We start from the raw sequence: 22,779 nt of genomic DNA on the forward strand, positions 1-22,779 counted from the left end.
CATTATTGATGGTTTAAGAACCACCTTGTGCCATCCCATAATATAACATTAAATAATATGTCATAATGTAAGCCTAAATTAATTTTAAAAATCAGAGTATGATAGCATGTTGTTTGCTATCAAAGGGTGGACTGTCTAAGCCGGATAATTGGCTGAGACAGGATTGGTTTAAAATTAATTCTACGCGACGCCATTTTGCGAATGGCAATGAGACGCCATTTTGCGACTGGCCGCCCAGAGCCATTTTAGTGAATCTCGCCCATTATAAGTACATACGGTGATGCTACTATTTAGCATCATGTGATTCCCATGCAATAGAAAGAAGTTAAAAGTTCTCACCATATAAATACAGACAGTCACTAAAACATATAAATGATAAACCCTGCAAAACATGTACCATGGTGTACTCCACAAACACGTAGTCACACTACGCTAACTAGCATCTGTTCCCAAAACCCCAATACTTACACACTGCACACTTACATAAAAGGTTCCCTAGTATTAAAGTGTAATATTCAAGGTTTATTCAGTATTATTAATGTTGTGAAATAAATGTTATTTGATTGCTAAGGTTTAGTACATGGTAAGTAGACCGTGTTTGGTGTTGTACTGATCCACTGTGTCTCAACAGATTTCCGGTATCATCGGTGAGAAGATCGCAACATGCGTCTGCAAACTATGGACTATAGAGAGTTAAACATTAAAATGTACTCTGTAATGTTACCAGCTTAGATTTATCATGCAGCGGTAAAAAGGACACAAAGGGCTGTTGGAGGCTGGATTGTGTCCATGCGAACTGACCTATGAACTGTGTTGTAACAGAAGAACCAGGAAGAAGAACCAATGGAATCATGCCAAACTGTTCTATTGTATTGCCTATCCCTGTAAGAGTATATATATGGGCTCTCTAAACCTGGATGCTGGTCTTCTTCTTGTGCTGTTGACGGAGGTTTCTATACTGATGCCGGTATCTGGGTCCAGAGCGTGTGCGTATGTAACAACTGTACCTTGGGTCTGTATGATTTATTTGCGCTAATTGTATTTAGATCACAGCGTGTAACCATCTGTTTTTATATTGAATAATAACTTTTTGTGCTTTGGAACCACACTCAAAGTCTGAAAGCATTTATTTCTTGTGCGACTCATAACGCTAAATAACGACAATTTTAGAAGGTGTAGACAGACAGGAATCAATAATGAATACACCTCTGCAGCCCCTGCCCCTGGATGGACACAGCAGCCCCTGGATGGACATAGCAGCCTCTGGATGGACAAAGCAGACCTTGGATAGGCACAGAAACCCCTGCCCTTGATGGACACAGCAACCCCTGGATGTAAAGAGCAGACCTTGGGTAGGCACAGAAGCCTCTGCCCTTGATGGACACAGCAACCCCTGGATGGAAACAGTAAGCCCTGGATGGACACAGCAACCCCTTGTTTAAAGACACAGGCAACATGCTTGGCGTAGCTACATTGTTGATAAGTGCGGCTAACGTGCACACACTCACAGAAAAAAAAACACTTTTATTAATTTTTTTTTGTTACACTGGGGGGGAGAGCACCCCTGAACAAGGCAGCAGCCCCTTGATAAATGACACAGGCAGCACCCCAGCACAGCTATTTTGCTGATAAGTGTCACTAACGCACACACACACACAGAAAAAAAACACTTTTATTAAAAAAAAATTTACACTGGGATGGAGAGCACCCCTGAACAAGGCAGCAGCCCCTTGATAAACAACACAGGCAGCACCCCTGTTAACCTACATTGCTGATAAGTGTGGCTAACTTGCACACACAGAATAAAAAACACTTTTTTTTCTCACACTCGGGGTGAAGAGCACCCCTGATGGACAGAGCACCCCCTGGACAACACAGCAGCACCCCTTTATGGACTGCAGTGACACAGGATCCACTGAAGCCCCCCTCTTCTGTCTGCAGCACAGCTCCTATAGACAACAACACAGCCCTAAGGACAACAGCAGCCAGCCCCTATGGACAAAAGCCAGCCCCTATAGAGAACAGCCAGCCCCTATACACAACAGCAGCCAGCCCCTATGATAACAGCAGCCAGCCCCTATGGACAACAGCAGCCAGCCCCTATAGACAAAAGCCAGCCCCTATAGAGAACAGCTAGCCCCTATAGACAACAGCAGCCAGCCCCTATGGACAACAGCAACCAGCTCCTATGGACAACAGTAGCCAGCCCCTATGGACAAAAGCCAGCCCCTATAGAGAACAGCCAGTCCCTATAGACAACAGCAGCCAGCCCCTATGATAACAGCAGCCAGCCCCTATGCACAGCAACAGCACAGCTGCTATGGAAATCAACAGCAAAGCCCCTCCCTAGCTTCCTTTTCACCAGTGGCGTAACTAGGGGGGTTTGAGCGGGGCTTGTGCCCTGGGCGACGTGGCAGGCCCAGCAGAGGGGGGCACCAGCCAGGGCATTGCTTCCCGCACCGCCCGCTCTCCGCTCCCCCCCCGCTTCCCCTGATGAAATCTACTACTGTACACAGTACAGTGTAGTGAGTGACTACAGCAGCAAGCTGCTGGTGCTGACTGTAGGGGGAGCTGCAGCAGAGACGCGCAGCCCCTCCAAGGCAGTCCTCCTGGTATTCTGCAGCATGCTGATCCTGAGAGGCTGAGAGCTGCTGCCGGCACCGGGTGACATGGATAGTGAAAGTTCTCCTTCCCCAGCGCTCTGCCGCTTCACCACTGGTAAGTATTGGGGGGGGGCGGAGCAGCATGTCAGCATGTGTGTATATGCATCAGCGTGTGTATATATGTGTCAGCGTGTGTATCTGTTTCAGCATGTGTGTATCTGTGTCAGCATGTATCAGCATGTGTGTATCTGTGTCAGCATGTGTGTATCTGTCAGCATGTGTGTATCTGTGTTACTGTCAGCACGTATGTATCTGTGTCAGCATGTGTGTATATGCATCAGCGTGTGTATATATGTGTCAGCATGTGTGTATCTGTGTCAGCATGTGTGTGCATGTGTCAGCCTGTGTGTATCTGTGTCAGCATGTATATATATGTGTCAGCATGTATGTATATATGTGTCAGCATATATGTATCTGTGTCAGCATGTGTGTATCTGTGTCAGCATGTGTGTATCTGTGTTACTGTCAGCATGTATGTATCTGTGTCAGCATGTGTGTATATGCATCAGCGTGTGTATATATGTGTCAGTGTGTGTATCAGTGTCAGCATATGTGTATATGCATCAGCGTGTGTATATATGTGTCAGCGTGTGTATCAGTGTCAGCATGTGTGTGCATGTGTCAGCATGTGTGTATATATGTGTCAGCATGTATGTATCTGTGTCAGCATGTGTGTATCTGTGTCAGCATGTGTGTATCTGTGTTACTGTCAGCATATATGTATCTGTGTAAGCATGTGTGTATATATGCATCAGCGTGTGTATATATGTGTCAACATGTATGTATCTGTGTCAGCATGTGTGTATCTGTGTCAGCATCTGTGTATCTGTTACTGTCAGCATGTATGTATCTGTGTCAGCATGTGTGTATATATGTGTCAGCATGTGTATCGGTGTCAGCATGTATGTATCTGTGTCAGCATGTGTGTATATGTGTCAGCATGTGTGAATCTGTGGCAGTATGTGTGTATTTGTGTCAGTGTGTGTGCATCTGTGTAAGCGTGGGTGTAATTGTGTCAGTGTGTGTGTATCTGTGTCAGTGTGTGTGTATCTGTGTCAGCGTGTGTGTATCTGTGTTAGTGTGTATCTGTGTCAGTGTGTGTATGTGTCTGTGTGTGTCTGTATGCATCTGTGTCAGCGTGTGTGTGTGCGTATCTGTGTTAGTGTGTGTCTGTGTCTGTGTGTGTCTGTGTGTGTCTGTGCATGTCTGTCTGTGTCTGTGTGTGTCTGTGTCTGTGTCAGTGTGTGTATGTGTATATGTCAGTGTGTGTATATGTGTCAGTGTGTATGTATGTGTATATGTCAGTGTGTATGTTTGTGTATATGTCAGTGTGTGTGTATATGTGTCAGTATGTACTGTATGTGTATATGTCAGTGTGTGTGTATATGTGTCAGTGTGAATATATGTCAGTGTGTGTATGTGTATATGTCAGTGTGTGCAGCGCCGTAGCAGGATGGCAGTGCGCCCTGTGCTGCACTTCCGCCCCTCTCGCTCACCCCCACCCCCCTCCTCCTCCTGAGTGCTTACCTTTTCCTCTCGGAGGTGGGTGGAGGGCGGGGATCTTCGCCGGCATCGCTGGTGTGCACCGCACAGCACTGCAGGTCACTTTCTGCAGACCTCTCCGGAGTCGGGCAGTTAGTGGCCGGTGCCGCTAGAGGATTCCGCCCTCTGCGGAGGCACCGGCCGCACCACCCTCCCTAGGGCCCTGAGTGTGTGTTTATGTGTCAGTATGTACTGTATGTGTATATGTAAGTGTGTATGTATGTGTGTCATTGTGAATATATGTCTGTGTGTGTATATATATATATATATATGTGTGTATACATGTGTCAGTGTGTGTGTGTATATATATGTGCCAGTGTGTGTGTGTGTATCTGTGTCAGTGTGTCTGTGCTGAGAGAGAACGCGGGGGGAAGATGATGGTGTGACGATGCAGGGAGGCAGCTGATCGCCTGACTGAGAGACGACGCAGGGAGGCAGCTGATCGCCTGACTGAGAGACGACGCAGGGAGGCAGCTGATCGCCTGACTGAGAGATGACGCAGGGGGGGAGCTGATTGCCTGACTGAGAGATGACGCAGGGGGGAGCTGATCGCCTGACTCAGAGATGACGCAGGGGGGAGCTGATCGCCTGACTGAGAGACGACGCAGGGAGGGGAGGTGACGGTATGTTGAGAGATGAGGCAGGGGGGAGATGATGGTGTGCTGAGAGTTGACACAGGGTGGTGGTGATGGTGTGCTGTGAGACGACACAGGGGGGAGGCTATGGTGTGGCTGACAGATGATGCAGTGGGATGATGGTGTGGCTGAGAGACGCAGGGGAAAGGAAGTTACACAGGAGGCATGAGGCTGGTTGAACTGCTGTTGTATGATGATGACTTTGTTATTATTCCCACACAAACAGGCATCTTCCGGACGATGTGACCTACATGAATAGTGAATACCGACTGAAGACGCCATCGTCCCTGGGAGGATATATTTCTTCAGAGGTTCCACGTTGTGAGAAACCACCGCAGAGGTAAGGTGCATATGGAATGTAGAGGAATGTGCCAAAATATGGGTGTCGTGTCATGTTGGCACGCCCCATATTCGGTAGCCACGCCCCTTCTAGTAGGTGACCACACCCATATTTTTGGCAAGATATATTTGTAGTGTGTGGGGGGGAGCACCAATCTGAAACTTGCCCTGGGCTCCGCAGACCCTAGTTACGCCACTGCTCTTCACTCTCCACAGCGGGAATGAAAATGGCGGCGAGCGTGGGATCCTTTATAGAATCCAAAACCCTTCGAGAATCCGACAGCAGAAGGATGATGTTTTGCTTCGCTTTCAGATCCGAGTCAAGTAGGAAAACCCAACCCGGACTCGAATCTCACCTCGGATCTGCAAGTTCGGATGGGCCCGGTTCTCTGAGAACCAGACCCGCTCACCTCTACTAACCAATACAGAGCCACCAATTCCCTGCATGCGGGGCTGGCTCGAGGGGTAGCGGCGCCCTGGTGATGTCGCCCCCTCTAGTTAAACGTGTCATAGCCGCGCGTGACCAAAAATGGGGGCATGGCCTAATTACCATAGACCATGCCCCCTAAATGATGTTATTTGGGAGCGTGCCCACATGGCATGCCTTCCGTGTAACTTCAGGCAGGGGAGAGCCCAGCACTTTGTCAGTAGCTGGGCTTCCCCCAGCCCTCTCCAGGCACTGAATGGATGCCACGTGCATGCATGCAGCATCCATTCAGACTCTGGGGTCTGGCACCGCCACACAGCTGGTACCCAACCTCCCGACCAGACCACCCGTGGGCCACCACTGTGCATAAGTGGCCTTACAGGGTGTGTACTACCCGACACACCACAATGCCCAGCATAACCCCAGCATAAGCCCCCTCACCATTGAGCTACAGCTTCCTCCTAGTCACACACAGCAGTGGTGCCCCAGCCCAAACACGGCAGCCTGAGTCAATTACCTGCCCGTGCCGAGGACGGTGTTGGGATGCATCGCCCTCCCTGGCTCCCAGGTGACATCCTGTCATGACACATCCCCCAGACGGTAATGCAGTGCCCTTACACTGTGGCTCCCATCGCAGCACAGGGCACTGAACGAGGATAAGGACAGTGGGTGGGCACACAGTGATGAGGAGGAGAGAGATGAAAAGGACAGACTGTGCTGAGGGGGGCAGCAGTGACCACTCCAATCACCCCCCCGGCATCTGCCACTGTTAAGAGTGTTGTGAGAACGTGGGTGAGGGGGGACTGGGGGAACTGGCAGGTGAACTGTGGATTTTTTTCCCATATTAAACCATGAAATGTAATAAATCCTGAGTCCGTGTTCTTACATCTCACGTATAAAGACACATTGGTATTTTAAACACTGCTTAGACAGATATTGTTCAGATAACAATAGATCTGACTAAGTTAAGTCATACAGTAGGCAGAACCAGATTTAGATCGTATGGAGCCCTAGGCAAGATACCTGTTTTGGGGCCCCCCTCCCTCAAATATTCCATAGCACTATATTTTAATTTCTGATTCATTCCCTTGTACAGCCCCCTTAAGAAATGGTACACTGAAACATCGGCTATGTATGTATGTATGGGTTGGGTACGGTATGTCGGCACTCAGAATCCAGACACCAGCATCCTGACAAGGATAGGATACCGATACCTGCTGGTAAGTATCCTAACCCCACCCCTGAACCTAACCCTCCCTCCCAGCAGCCTAAATCTAACCCTCCCAGGCTAACCCTAAACTTCCACCCCCAGCAGTCTAACCCTAAACTTCCACCCCCAGCAGTAACCCTAACCTTCCACCCCCAGCAGTCTAACCCTAGCCTTCCACCCCAGCAGCCTAACCCTAAACTTCCACCCCAGCAGCCTAACCCTAAACCTCCACCCCAGCAGCCTAACCCTAGCCTTCCACCCCCAGCAGCCTAACCCTAACCTTCCACCCCCAGCAGCCTAACCCTAGCCTTCCACCCCCAGCAGCCTAACCCTAACCTTCCACCCCAGCAGCCTAACCCTCTCAGCACAGAATCCCCTCCCCTCACAGCACAGACCCGCTATTTCCTCACATCATTGACCCCCTCACCACAGAACCCCCCCTCCTCCCCTCACAGCACAGACCCGCTCTTTCACTGACCCCTCTCCCGTATCAGCATAGACCCCCCCTCCCCTCATGAAATGCCCCCTATACTAGTGCCCCTTATGCAATGCCCCCTGTAGTAAGGGCCCCTGTTGTGCCCCCAGTTGTAGTGCCCTTGTAGTGCCCCCAGTAGTAAGGCCCCTGTAGTGCCCCAAGTAGTAAAGCCCTTGTAGTGCCCCCAGTAGTAATGCTCCCTGCAGTTCCCCAGTAGTAATGCCCCTTGAAGTGCTCCCAGTGGTAAGGGCCCCTGTAGTGCCCCCAGTTGTAGTGCTCCCAATAGTACCCCCAGAAGTAAGGCCCCTGTAGTGCCCCCAAAAGTAAGGCCCCTGCAGTGCCCCCATATGATGCCCCAGTAGTAAGGCCCCTGTAGTGCCCCCATATGATGCCCTCAGTAGTAAGGCCACTGTAGTGCCCCCATATGATGCCCCCAGTAGTAAGGCCCCTGTAATGCCCCATATGATGCCCCCTGTGGTATGTCCCCCCGCGCATGCACATACACAATACTTAACCTTAAACCCTGCTCCAGTGCTTGCTGCCATCTGTCCCCGGCGCCCGCTCCTCAGAACTATGGGAGTGACGTCATGACATCACTCCCATAGTGCACTGCAGGACCCAGAAGCTGGAGCTCAGGAGTGAGCTCCTGCTGCTGGCAGCGGGGAGAAGAGAGGAGAGAAGGAGCCGGGCACCCACTGGTAACACACTCTCAGCGGGTGTTTGGCAAATGGAGGGTGCAGGGGGTGCAATTGCTGGGCCGGTGGGCCCCTTAAGCCACTGGGCCCCATAGCAACCACACCCCTTGCACCCTCCATAGTTATGCCACTGCTCTCTCCAGGGCCGGATTGCGGGGGGGACCAGCCATGGGCCCCATGGGACCCGCCGGGCCCTAGGCATCCGCCTTGGATTCCTAGCTGTAAATCTGGCCCTGACAGTAGGTGTATATTGTGACGTAGAGGGAGAACTGAAGGAATCCCTAAGCTCAGGCCCTTGTATGAAACTTGGTGATTGTGGTTAAGGTAATAGGAATTGTGTGATCATAATGGGAAGTTTTCATCATGTTATGCTGTGAGTCTGTTTCAGCTGGTTTTGCATGGTTCCACTAGTTGTAATGCATGGTCACCTTAACTCTGAGAAGTATAGAGATGTTCTCAATAATGGGTGCATTCTAGGCCAACTCGACCTTCTTCAGTGTCACAGTTGGTCACTGTACATAAGGCAGAATGGCAAAACATACCACCTCCTGTTACCCAGGAACTTGTGGATAGTTTGCCAAGAAGATGTCTGCAGTAATCACTGTACGTGGTGGATAAACAAAGTACTGACATCAATAAAATCTTGTTGATCTAGTTGCTGTCAGTGTCCAATCACTTTTGTCTACATAGTGTATCTTGGTATTTTCAAACACTACACTTTAAGGCAGATATTGTTAGGATAACAATAGATCTGATTAAGGTAAGTTGTAGGTGTATATTGTGAAGTAGAGGAAGAACTGTAGAAATCCCTTAGGTCGAGTCCTTGTATAAATCCTGGTGGTTGTGGTGAAGGTTATATGAACTGTGTGATCAAAAAGGGAAGTTATCACCATGTTTGGACAGACCAGGTGGTTGTTTCTGATAAGCCCTTTGTTACACAAGTGTCACAGGTCTCAGTGAGAGTGGATCGTGACATCTCTGAAGGTGCAGGAGTAGCTACTTCTGGTATATCTTCTACAATGTCACAGGGGTATATTTATGGGTCAGATCGCACCTAGGCAGAACAGTATTCATCACCCCCTATCATGTTACTGTTACCTTCATGTCAGGGCCAGCCCCAACCTCACCATCCTCACCACAATTTGCTGCCCATTGCCCACCTCCTGCCAATTGCCAAATAAAAGAACTATCTGGACTCATCATGCTCTCTTTTGGGGGATCCAGTTGTGCCACCCCTCAACAACTGGTACCCCTAGGCATGTACCTCATGTGCCTAATGGTAATCCACCACTGCCTATAGCTGTTGCTGTACTACTAGTCACAGGTTTATGAAACTTCTAGTTATTTAATTGAAAAGTGATTCACATTTCTGATACTATGGACATCCAGACAATAAATGCTATAAATGTGTATTATAAAAGCCAGTTTAAGAATAGTGAATACTATAGTAAGACATGATGTATTGAAGAATGTTGGAGTTAATAAATGATCTTTGCAGTTTCCAAAAATATAACCAAGGTTTGCATAGAACAGAGGGCATATAAACTTCTAGACAGGGATGGATGGGGTTAATAAAGTGAAGGGAGGGGTAATTTAGGATTGACAGTTGTTAAAGATACAGGGGATAGGTTGTTTGTTGTTAAGGGGGAGTGGTTACTGGGAGTATGGGTAATGTCTGTAAGGATATTCTGCCTCTTTGACTCTGATCTCCCGCCCTCCTTTCCCTATTGTGTCTTGTGTCGGCTTTATTTCATTGCAGGGAAAGACCGGCAGTCTGTAAAGCGTCCATATTGCTGCAGTAAGGAGCGGTGCACTTCCCTTCAATGCACTACTGTAGTTAGGCTGAATTCACCCTACTGGGGTCAGCAGCGCCTCTCATCCGGTGGGCCGAAATGGTGCATTGGTGTGGGTGTTGGATACCGTCTCACTTGTTATAAAGGATGAGTGGCCCTTGCAAGTGTTTTATATCTCACTTACCATTAATTGGGATAGTTGTCCTTGGTAAGTTGTGGACATCTTTTGCCTAAGTCAAGTGGGCGCCGGTGGTTTGTCGTTCTTTTTTCTGCCACCATACTCATTATTATAAATAAATAAAGCTGACCTATTATTTTGAACCGCATTAACTTGGTCTGTGTCTTTATTTTGAGCAAATATGGTTTAAAAGAATTTATGGTTACCTCCATCATCTGACAACAGAGAGTTTATAAATACATGTTTATGCATTCTGGGGCAAATTCAGAGATGTGCACTAACCCGATGATTAGCGCACATCTCTGATTGTGCTGGTTTGTGCCTGGCGCCCATTATCGAGAACATCTCTATACTTCTCAGAGTTAAGGTGACCATGCATTACAACTAGTGGACCCATGCAAAACCAACTGAAACAGCCCCACAGCATAACATGGTGAAAACTTCCCTTTACGATCACACAATGTGCATTCTGTGCATGTGCAGTATGGGTCCTGCGTGTTCACATGCAGAGCGGCAGCAGACTGCCAGTGATAGACAATCTGCTGCCTTTCTGGGTGGGAGGGGGTGGGAACAGCCTCGGTTTCCCCAAATAGAGGCATGTCACCGCCGTTGGGGGGAGGGAAGAGGCCAGGATCTTCATAGGGTGACATCGATTTCCTGGCATGTTTTGAGCAACTACTTTCACCAGCTTGAGTGACCCCATGGTAGAGGATCACACAAATATTCCAATGCTGCATCCATGGATGAAGCTCAGAACAGTAATGCAAGCAATAGGAGTGATGCCTCCAGCTGTATTACCATAAAACAAAGCAGCTGTTACATTTTATGTATTGGGTGTGTCCCTTATTAACACTTCATCTTCAGATATAATCTGAGTGACAGCACAGCCTCACCCTGTATGGAGAATGTGATCTCACTGGTACCTGAGTGTCAGAGACTGTCACTTTCATTTCCCTCTCCTGCTGCCAGTGATGGCGTCTGCTGGTCTGAGACAGGAGCTGGTCTGTTCCATCTGCCTGAGCATTTATACAGATCCTGTAACCCTGACATGTGGCCACAGCTTCTGTCGGGACTGTATTGATGATTTGATGGATACACAGGAGGGACTTTCAGTAGGATATGACTGTCCTGACTGCCATAAATTGTTCAAGAAAAATCCCAGACTGATACCGAACATAACGCTGCGTAACATAGTGGGGAGTTTCCTGTCCACTCAGCCAGATCAGGAGGAGACTGGGATCTTCTGCACTTACTGTATTCACTCTCATGTGCCTGCTGCTAAATCCTGTCTGATGTGTGAGGCTCATCTGTGTGATAATCACCTGAGAGTACACAGCAAGTCACCAGAACATGTCTTATGTGATCCCACCACTTCCCTGGGGAACAGGAAATGCTCCATCCATAAGGAGATCTTCAGATATTACTGCACTGAGGATGCTGCCTGTATTTGTGTGTCCTGCAGGCTGGATGAAGATCACATGGGACACCAGGTAGAGTCACTGGATGAGGCCTCTGAGAAAAAGAAGGAGAAACTGAGAGATGTTCTGCAGAAACTGACCACAAAGAAAGCAGAGGCTGAGAATAGAACCCAAAGTCTGCAGGAGTGCAGAAGAAAAAGCCAAGTAAAAGCAGCTGGTGTGACTGAGACAGTCACTGCCCTGTTTAGAGACATCAGGAGACAGCTTGAAGACATGGAGAAGAGAGTCCTGAGTGAGATCTCCAGGCAGGAAGAGCACATTTCACTCCCAGGCTCTACCTGATCCAGCAGCTGGAAATAAAGAAGGACGAGCTGTCCAGGAAGATGCATCACATTGAGGAGCTGTGTAACGTGTCTGACCCAGTGACTGTCTTACAGGAACCAGACACAGGTGACTTGTGTGATACTGAGGACACAGAGAGACATGATAACCATGTCTGTGATGCAGGAGATCTTTATGTGGGTCTCATATCAGAGACATTACATACATTATCTGATATAATAACAGGTATAAATACAGGGATCTATGTGCAGGAAGCAGCAGACATATTGCTGGATGTAAACATAGCTGGTGATAATATACAGATATCGAGTGACAGGAAAACTGCATCCAGGTCAGATAAAAAACAGAACCATCCTGGAACACCAGAGAGATTTCAGTGTCCTCAGGTAATAAGCACCAGGGGATTCTCCTCAGGGCGACATTACTGGGAAGTGGATGTCAGGGAATCAGAGAGATGGATGGTGGGGATGTGTTATCCCAGTATAGACAGGAGAGGATTGCAGTCACTATTTGGAGACAATGATAAGTCCTGCTGTCTGATAAGGATTAATAATCAGTACTCAGTGATACATGACAGTAAAGTTATCTGGTCACTTCACAATATCCCCTGTGACAGAGTGAGGATATACCTGGATTATGAGGAAGGACAGTTGTCCTTTTATTCTCTGTGTGAACAGATGAGGCTCTTACACACCTTCACTGCCGCCTTCACTGAGCCCCTTCATGCTGCATTATTTTTAGGGAGCGGGTATGTAAAAATATCTGGGGAGAGTCCCGGAAAAGAAGTTTGACCAAATACTGGTGACATCACAGGGAAGGGTATCTGATTGGTGGCACCAGGAATGGCTGTTTGATACACACCTGCCTGGTGTTAGCACATGAAGCCTGTTTGGCTGATGAAATTACATGTATGGAAGAGGCTTTAGTGGACATCTGTTGGCAGTGACAAGATGCAGCTGTATGGTAATTACAATTAAATGATTCATCACCTGAAGCTCCGCTGTCAGTCTTTAATGTTTACAGTTACCTACCTACATCTATGATTTAACACACTGATTGTAATGATCATTTAAAGTACCCTAGCATTCAAATCCTGAATGGTTATATTGTTGCCAAGTAACAGAATGTTATAATCTCTATATAAAAGTTCTGCTAAATTACAATTAAACTGATTGTTGCTTATGTATCGGAGCTGTCTCAAGTTTCCTTCACAGACCTACAGAGAGCCTTGCAGAGGAAAGCCAATATTACTTACTGCTTGGTCATCTATCTATGTGATTCATGGTTTATAATTGTTAAGAATCTTTACATAATCCTTTTGTGTGATGCGCAGATTTATCTTCAATCTCTTCATAATTTACCTATAAATGTTGGGTGGTTTGTCAACATACTGACACATATAAAGGACTGATATTTGTCGGCCATGACTATAAATAAATAAATTTCATCTTTCATGACCATAAGTATTAAATCTAACTATTAAAAAAATATTAGATTTATAACACACAAGTCGCCTTTTACCTTTGAGGCATAACTTCTAGGGGACAATGCCCTCAGAAATGTATCGTGTTTTATATATGCATCTTTGGTAATTGTCTTTCATGTATTTTTCTTGTTGATTTCCTCTCACCCTTTTAACCTGACTTATTAAACGTTACTTTATAAAACTGATTATACACATATAAGAGAGCCCGCAACTAAGAGTCTTCTTTCTTTCCACAAATACGTGTTTATCTCTAACACAGGGTAGCACCCCAAGCTCATGTAAGAAAGCACATTATTGTGCTCACTCATTGAACCTAGTTGGTTTTTGATACATTAATTACAATAACCTGAGCCAATAATACAGAATAATTTCAGTATCTGTAGCTACTGCTCTCAGTGCCCGATGCAGGCCACACCCCCTCTGTATGACCTCACATGGAGGGGACATGGCCTGCATCTGGCGCAAGGAATGGGTGATTACAGCAATGTCTGGGGCATCCTCAGGATGCTTCTGGCTGCAGTAAGGACAGCATTGTCACCATCTGGAGTAGAGATTCTGGCAGTAGGGTGCCATTAACGACACCCTGCTAGCCAGCTGAAGGAGCTGTGGGCGAGTGGAGGTGCCACCCACAGAGCGCTGTGCTCTGTGCACCCGCACAGCTGGCACACCCCTAGTTACTGCCCTGATCTGTAGGCCAGTTTTGCCCTTTTGCCTAGTGTGGATTCCAACCTTGTATGTTCATTGAATGTTCTGGGTAATATAATCAGCGCTCATGTTCATACTCACAAACCGTAAGATTATACCACTAGCAAGTGAATTCAAGTTTGTAGCTATACATCACACTAACCAAGGAAAGGGTACTATTGTTTATAGAGGATACTGCTGTATACATCACACTAACCAGGATACTGCTGTATACATCACACCAGTGGCATAACTAGGGTATTTGGAGCCCAGGGCAAGTTAAAAACGTAGGCCTTCTCCCCCCCCCCCAAGTATGTGCGTTGGTGAACATGTAAAAAAGAAAAATAAAGGTTGAGAAGCTCTGCTCTAGGAATTTGTCAATTCAGTCAGTACCTCTAGGACAACAGCAGCAGTGGGACAGTCTAGGACAGTGTACTGCAACTGACAGAGCACAGCTGCTAGGACTGAAGCAGTGGGTATATGCTGCTCTGTCTGACATGCATTTTTTTGACTAGCTAGAAATACGGAGCTACGAGCTATGAGGATTGTACAAGTCAGGCAAGAGAGAGCCTCTTACCCCTGACACTGACAGCGTTATCTCAGCATCAGTCCTCCCCCATTATTCCTCCCCAGCTCCATTCTAAAGATGCAGTCAGTACTCAGATCAAAGTTCCCATTCTGTCCATTGTATCTCCAGGTACTTGTCTGAAACTGGGTACTCGTCTGGGGCCGTCCCCCTCACAGCGAGTCACCATTGAGCAACAGCTTCCTCCTTATCACACATAGCAGTGCTGCCCCTGCCCAACCACGGCAGCCTGAGACAATGACCTGCCTGTGCTGAGGACGGTGTTGGGAAGCATTGCCGTGCAATGGATGACAGTGCAGAGATGACAGTCTCCGGTCAGTCCTGCAGTGGCTGTGATCTCTCCCTCCCCGGCTCCCCGGTGACATCCTGTCATGACACATCCCCCATCCCCCAGACGGTAATGCTTTGCGCTTACACAGTGGCTCCCATCACAGCACAGGGCACTGAACGAGGATAAGGGCAGTGGGTGGGCACACAGTGATGAGGAGGAGAGAGATGAAAAGGACAGACTGTGCTGGGGGGGGCGACCGCTCCAATCACCCCCCCCTGGATCTGCCACTGTTAAGAGTGTTGTGAGAACGCAGGTGAGGGGGGACTGGGGGAACTGTCAAGTGAACTGTGGATTTTTTCCCATATTAAACCATACTTGCCTACCTTTTGCTTCTCCTCCCTGGGAGAAGCCTGGGGAGGAGAAGCAGGTGGGCTGTGATAGGGGCGGGGCCTGATGGGTCACATAATTAAGCCCCACCCTCTTAGCGGGAAATTACCACAATTGGCTTAAATTTAAATAGGGAGTGGGCCTAATTATGCAAATTATGGAGAATCTCATCATTAAGCCCCCGCCCCCTACACGGGGACCTGCGATTGCTGCAGAAATTCTCCCCATTCTGCCCACTTAACTAGGAAGTGGGCAGAATGCCCTAGAAATGCCTACCCTTACGAGGGTGTGGGGGGGTTAACCGAAAAATTAAGAGACTCTCACAAAAACCGGGAGGGTAGGCATGTATGTATTAAACCATGAAATGTGATAAGTCCTGAGTCCGTGTTCTTACATCTCATGTATCAAGATTCATTGGTATTTTAAACACTACTTAGACAGATATTGTTAGGATAACAATAGATAGGTGTATATTGCGACGTAGAGGGAGGACTGAAGGAATCCCTAAGCTCGGGCCCTTGTATCAGACTTGGTGATCATGGTTAAGGTAATAGGAATTGTGTGATCATAAAGGGAAGTTTTCACCATGTTATGCTGTTAGTCTGTTTCAGCTGGTTTGTCATGGGTCTACTAGTTGTAATGCATGGTCACCTTAACTCTGAGAAGTATAGAGATTTTTTCAATAATGGGTGCATTCTAGGCCGACTCAACCTTCTTCAGTGTCACAGTTGGTCACTGTACATAAGGCAGAATGGCAAAACCTACCGCCTGCTGTTACCCAGGAACTTGTGGACAGTTTGCCAAGAAAGGTGTCTGCACTTGGGGGACCTACAAAGTAATGACGTCAACAAAATCTTGTTGATCTATTTGCTGTCAGTGTCCAATCACTTTTGTCTACATAGTGTATCTTGGTCTTTTCAAACACTACACTTTAAGGTAGATATTGTTAGGACAACAAAAGATATGATTAATGTAAGTCATAGGTGTATTTTGTGACGTAGAGGAAGAACTGTAGAGGTCCCTAAGGTCGAGCCCTTGTATCAAATCTTGGTGGTTGTGGTGAAGGTTATATGATTTGTGTGATCACAAAGGGAAGTTTTCATCATGTTTAGACAGACCAGGTGGTCTCACAAGTGTCACAGGTCTCAGTCACGACATCTCTGAAGGTGCAAAAGTAGGCAGAACAGTATTCCTCACCCCCTATGACATTACTGTTACGTTCCTGTTGTGGCCAGACCCGATATGTCCAGTCAAACAAAGCAGCCCCAACTTCACCATCCACACCACAGTTTGCTGCCCATTGCCCACCTCCTGCCAATTGCAAAATATAAAATAAGTCATATTGCCAAGTAAAAGAACTATCTGGACTAATCAGGCTCTCATTTGGGGGATCCTGCTGTGCCACCCCCCAGCAACTGGTACCCCTAGGCATGTACCTCATGTGCCTAATGGGAAATCCACCACTGTCTGTAGCTGTTGCTGTACTTCTAGTCACAGATTTGTGAAACTTTTTTTTAAATTGAAAAGTGATTCACATTTCTGATACTATGGACACCAGACAATAAATGGTTAGTGCACATCTCTGATACTATGCACACCAGACAATAAATGGTTAGTGCACATCTCTGATACTATGCACACCAGACAATAAATGGTTAGTGCACATCTCTGATACTATGCACACCAGACAATAAATGGTTAGTGCACATCTCTGATACTATGGACACCAGACAATAAATGGTTAGCACACATCTCTGATACTATGCATACCAGACAATAAATGGTTAGCACACATCTCTGATACTATGCACACCAGACAATAAATGGTTAGTGCACATTTCTGATCTATGCATACCAGACAATAAATGGTTAGTGCACATTTCTGATACTATGCACACCAGACAATAAATGGTTAGTGCACATTTCTGATACTATGGACAACAGACAATATATGGTTAGCACACATCTCTGATACTATGCACACCAGACAATAAATGCTATATATTTGTACTATAAAAGCCAGTTTAAGAATTCTGAATACTGTAGTAAGACATAATGGCCCCCATTTACTAACGAGTTTTATCATCAGCTCCCAACTGTCAACTGTAAGAAAAATGACAGCTGGGAGCTGATTGGCTGGAGCACCATTTAGCATACACAGTGAAATGTATTACTTGTGTTGGTGATAAAACTCGTTAGTAAATGGGGGCCATAGTATTAAAGAATGTTGGTGTTAAACATGTATTTATTTCCAAAATAAATACATGTTTATGCATTCTTGGGCTAATTCAGAGATGAGCACTAACCCAATGGTTAGCGTACATCTCTGATTGTGCCGGTTTGCACTAGCACAAGACTCGTACTGTGAATGTGCAGTACGGGTCCTGCGTGTTCTCATGCAGAGCGTCAGCAGACTGTCAAAGAGTGGTGTGCTGCTGCCATTGAGGGGAGGGAAGAGGCCAGGATCTTCGTCGGCTGATGGAGATTTCTTGGCCTCTTTTGAGCAACTGTGTTCACCAGCTGAAGCTGGCAGAGGATCACACAGATATTCTGATGCTGTGTCCATGGACGCAGCTCGGAACAGTAATGCATGCAATAGGCGTGATGCCTCCTGCTGCATTACCATAAAATTGCTATCGCAGTTGTTACACTTTATGTATTGGGTGTGTCCCTAAGTAACACTTCATCTACAAATACAGTATAATCTGAGTGACACCCTGAGTGGAGAATGTGATCTAACTGGTTTCTGAGTGTCAGAGACTGTCACTTTCATTTCTCTCTCCTGCTGCCAGTGATGGCATCTGCTGATCTGAGACAGGAGCTGCTCTGTTCCATCTGCCTGAGCATTTATACAGATCCTGTAACCCTGAGATGTGGCCACAACTTCTGTCGGGACTGTATTGATCAATTGCTGGATACACAGGAGGAATGGTCAGAAGTTTATACCTGTCCTGAATGCAGAAAAAAGTTCAAGAGATATCCTGCACTGACACGGAACATAACTCTGCGTAACATAGTGGGGAGTTTTCTGTCCACTCAGCCAGATCAGGAGGAGACTGGGATCTTCTGCACTTACTGTATTCACTCTCCTGTGCCGGCCGCTAAGTCCTGTCTTCTTTGTGAGGCATCTCTGTGTGATAATCACCTGAGAGTACACAGCAAGTCACCAGAACATGTCTTATGTGACCCCACCACTTCCCTGGGGAGCAGGAAATGCTCCATCCATAAGGAGCTCTTCAGATATTACTGTACTAAAGATAATGCCTGTATCTGTGTATCCTGTAGGCTGGATGGAGATCACAGAGGACACCAGGTAGAGTCACTGGATGAGGCCTCCAAGAAAAAGAAGAATAAGCTTAGAAATGTTCTGCAGAAACTGACCACAAAGAGAGAGGAGACTGAGAAAAGATCCCAATGTCTGCTGGAGTTCAGGAGAAAAAGACAAGAAAAAGCAGATGGTGTAACAGAGAGAGTCTCTGCCCTGTTTAGAGACATCAGGAGACAGCTAGAAGACCTGGAGAAGAGAGTCCTGAGTGAGATCTCCAGGCAGGAAGAGCACATTTCACTCCCAGTCTCTGACCTGATCCAGCAACTGGAAATAAAGAAGGACGAGCTGTCCAGGAAGATGTGTCTCATTGAGGAGCTGTGTAACATGTCTGATCCAGTGACTGTCTTACAGGAACCAGACACAGATGACTTATGTGATACTGAGAACACAGAGAGACATGATAACCAGGTCGGTGGTGCAGGAGATCTGGATGTGGGTCTCATATCAGGGACATTACACAAATTACTTGATATGATAACAGGGATAAATACAGTAATCTGTGTGCAGGAAGCAGCAGACATATTGCTGGATGTAAACATAGCTGGTGATAATATACAAATATCAGGTGACAGGAAAACTGCATCCTGGTCAGATAAAAAACAGAACCATCCTGTAACACCGGAGAGATTTCAGTATCCTCAGGTAATAAGCACCAGGGGACTCTCCTCAGGGCAACATTACTGGGAAGTGGATGTCAGTAAGTCAGAGCGCTGGAGGGTGGGGATGTGTTGTACAAGTGTAGACAGGAGAGGATTGCAGTCACTATTTGGAGACAATGACAAGTCCTGCTGTCTGATAAGGTATAATAATCAGTACTCAGTGATACATGACAGTAAAGTTAACTGGTCACGTCACAATATCCCCTGTGACAGAGTGAGGATATACCTGGATTATGAAGAAGGACAGTTGTCCTTTTATTCTCTGTGTGAACAGATGAGGCACTTATACACCTTCACTGCCACCTTCACTGAGCCCCTTCATGCTGCATTATTTTTAGGGAGCGGGTATGTAAAAATATCTGGGGAGTGTCACAAAAAAGAAATCCGGCCAAATACTGGTGACATCACAGGGAAGAGTATCTGATTGTGGCACCAGGGCTGGCTGTTCGATACACACCTGCCTGGTGTTAGCACATGAAGCCTGTTTGGCTGATGAAATTACATGTACGGAAGAGGCTTTAGTGGACATTTGTTGGCAGTGACAAGATGCAGCTGTATGGTAATTACAATTAAATGATTCATCACCTAACGCTCCACTGTCAGCCTTTAATGTTTACAGTTAATATATATCTACGTCAATGATTTAACTCACACTGATTGTGATGATAATTTAGATTATATTGTTGCCAAGAAACAGAATGTTTTAAACTCTGAATCGAAGTTCTGCTAAATTGCAAGTAAACCGACTGTTAAGGCCCCCATACATCTGCAATTCTGCAATCTGCAATCGATTGAAAAAGGGATTTTTATACACAATCGATTGCAAATTGCACAATAGCTTATGTATGGGGCCTTTACTTATGTATCATAGCTTTCTATGGTCTCCTTCACAGACCTACAGAGAGCCCTTCAGAGGAAAGCCAATATTACCGATTGCTTGGTCATCTAGCTATGTGCTTCATGGATTATGGGTCTCATTCAGACCCGGTCGCAAGCGCTGAGGGCTCGCAATCAGGTCGATGTTGAGGCCCTGTGCACGTGCAGCGGCCGCACTGTGCGTGCGCAAGCCCCGGAGCGAGAGAGAAAATCTCTCGCTCTGGAGCTCACTACAAAAGGGGCGGCTGTCGATGCTGATCGATAGCTCACCCCATTTTGTAGGCGTGGCGGGGGGGTGGCTACACAAATGGAGGTGTATCTGACGGAACGCTTGCCAGTTTGTGGGCAGCCGCACTGACATCAGCAGTGATGTCAGTTGGGAGCTTCCTGCTCGATCGGCTGCTGAGACTCAACCTTAGGGTCTTGTTGCAAGCCCCGATGGTCTTGACCATCGCGACCATCAACCTGGTTGTTTGCTATAGCTGTGGGTGGTAACACAGCATAGCTACCGACCAGGAGGACGCACTAAAAAAACAAGCGGCCGTCCTCAGTCAGAACGAGTGCTCGCTACTTGTGACCGCCTCTGAATGAGGTCCCATATTTGTTAAGAATGTTTATATAATCTTTTGGTGTGATGCGCAGATTTATCATCAATCTCTTCACAATGAACCTATAAATGTTGGGTGGTTTGTCAACATACTGACACAAATAAAGGACTGATATTTGTCGGCCATGACTATAAATAAATAAATTGCATCTTTCATGACCATAAGTATTAAATCTAACTATTAAAAAAATATTAGATTTGTAACACACAAGTCGCCTTTTACCCATGAGGCATAACTTCTAGGGGACAATGCCCTCAGAAATGTATCATGTATGTTATATATATGCATGTGTGGTAATTGTCTGTCATGTATTTTTCTTGGTGATTTCTTCTCACCTTTTTAACCTGACTTATTAAAAGTTACATTTTAAAACTGATTATCATTATACACATATAAGAGAGCCCCCAACCAAGAGTCTTCTTTCTCTCTACAAATACGTGTTTATCTCTAACACAGGGTAGCACCCCCAACCCATGTAAGAAATCACATTATTGTGCTAACTCATTAAACCTAGTACATTAATTACTATAACCTGAGCCAATAATACAGAATTATTTCAGTTTCTATAGCAGTGCCGTAGCTACCACTCCTGGTGCCCAGTGCAGGCCACACCCACTCTTTATGACCTCACACAGAAGGGGCATGGCCTGCACCAGGCACCAGGAGAGGGAGATTACAGCAATGCATCCTCAGAATGTAGGGGCAGCATTGTGATCATCTGGAGCATCCTAAGGATGCTCCAGGCAGCACTGCTGTAGAGATTTTGGCTGTTACAGGCACCCTGCTAGCCAGATTCAGGGTGGTGGTGCCTCCCACAGAGTGCTGAGCTCTGTGTGGCCGCACCGCTTGTCAGTGGTGGGCTGGGCCAGGGGGCAGGGTGCCATGTGCCCCCCGGGCCGCAGCTTCATGCGGGCCATGGGCCACAGGCAGTCTGTGTCACTGTGACACAGACTGCACCGCGTGTGTAGCACTGACCGGACGGAGTTTGGTTAGCACTACACAGCACAAACACACAGCCGCCGGCTGCGGCAGCTGTGTGTCTGCTTTAGCAGCTGATGAGAGTCAGACAGACTCTCATCGGCTGCTGCTCCCACTGCCAGAGCCGGACATCTTCCGGCTCCCGCAGTGGGTAATGGGGAGTGACGCGTCACTCCCATGACGCGTCACTCCCATAATGCAAAGCAGCGGACAGAGGAGCTGATCTCGGCGGCAGGACCAGGAGCAGGAGCGGGTGTCAGGTAAGTGTTTTTTTTTATATTATGTCTCTACTGTGGGGGGTCTGGCACTATAAGGAGGAGACCACTACTGGGGGCACTACAAAGGGGGGGACTACTACTACTGGGGGTGCTACAAGGGGGGGACCACTACTGCTGAGGGCACTACAAGGGGGGACTACTACTCCTGGCTGCGCTACAATGGGGGGGACTACTACTACTGGAGGCACTACAAGGGGGGACTACTACTAATGGGGGCACTACAAGGGGGGAACTACTACTACTGGGGGCACTACAAGGGGGGGACTACTACTGGGGGCACTACAAGGGGGGTACTACTACTGGGGGAGACTACTACTAGGGGCACTACAAGGGGAGGGGACTACTACTAGGGGCATTGCATATGGGGGAGGGGACTACTACTAGGGGCACTACATGGGGGAGGGGACTACCACAGGGGGCACTGTATCGAGGGACCACTGCTGGGGGCTCTATATAAAGGGCAATAGTGGGTGTACTGCATAGGGGGAAGACTACAACTGGGGCCACTATTTAAGGGGCACTGCACAAGGGTTACCACTACTGGGGGCACTATATAAGGGGCTAACTACTGGGGCACAAGGGGCACTGCATAGGGGGGATCACTACTGGGGGCACTACTTGAGGCCTGCATAAGGGTGTCCTCTCCTGTGGCACAGGGTGGCACTGCATATGGGCACTACGACAGGGGGCTGCCCCATATCTTTATTTTTACCTTACATTAATCCCATATGGACCCACCTCCTCCCTAGAACACTTGAGGGGGGGCACCGTAGCACGCACGTTCTTTTGGGCACCCTGGCTACACGCTACTCCCCTGCCAGGGTTGCCTGCATGCAATTGCCCCCCAGGATAAAAGTTGCCAGCCAACCCCTGCCACTTGTACACCTCTAGCTACAGCTCTGATCTGTAGGCCAGTTCTGC

General features: G+C 47.3%; 1 protein-coding gene across 1 annotated transcript; it reads left to right on the forward strand.

Annotated features, from left to right (window-relative positions):
• Positions 1-17,925: 17,925 nt before the first annotated feature.
• LOC148442484 (E3 ubiquitin-protein ligase TRIM39-like) lies at positions 17,926-20,722 on the forward strand. The gene has a single exon (XM_088463893.1). It carries the CDS (start codon positions 17,926-17,928, stop codon positions 19,540-19,542), a length of 1,617 nt encoding a protein of 538 aa, XP_088320019.1. The 3' UTR covers positions 19,543-20,722.
• Positions 20,723-22,779: the final 2,057 nt, after the last annotated feature.

The sequence above is a fragment of the Taudactylus pleione genome, unplaced genomic scaffold (genome assembly GCF_031769625.1).
Source record: "Taudactylus pleione unplaced genomic scaffold, aTauple2 ptg001495l, whole genome shotgun sequence".
NCBI classification, from domain to species: domain Eukaryota; kingdom Metazoa; phylum Chordata; class Amphibia; order Anura; family Myobatrachidae; genus Taudactylus; species Taudactylus pleione.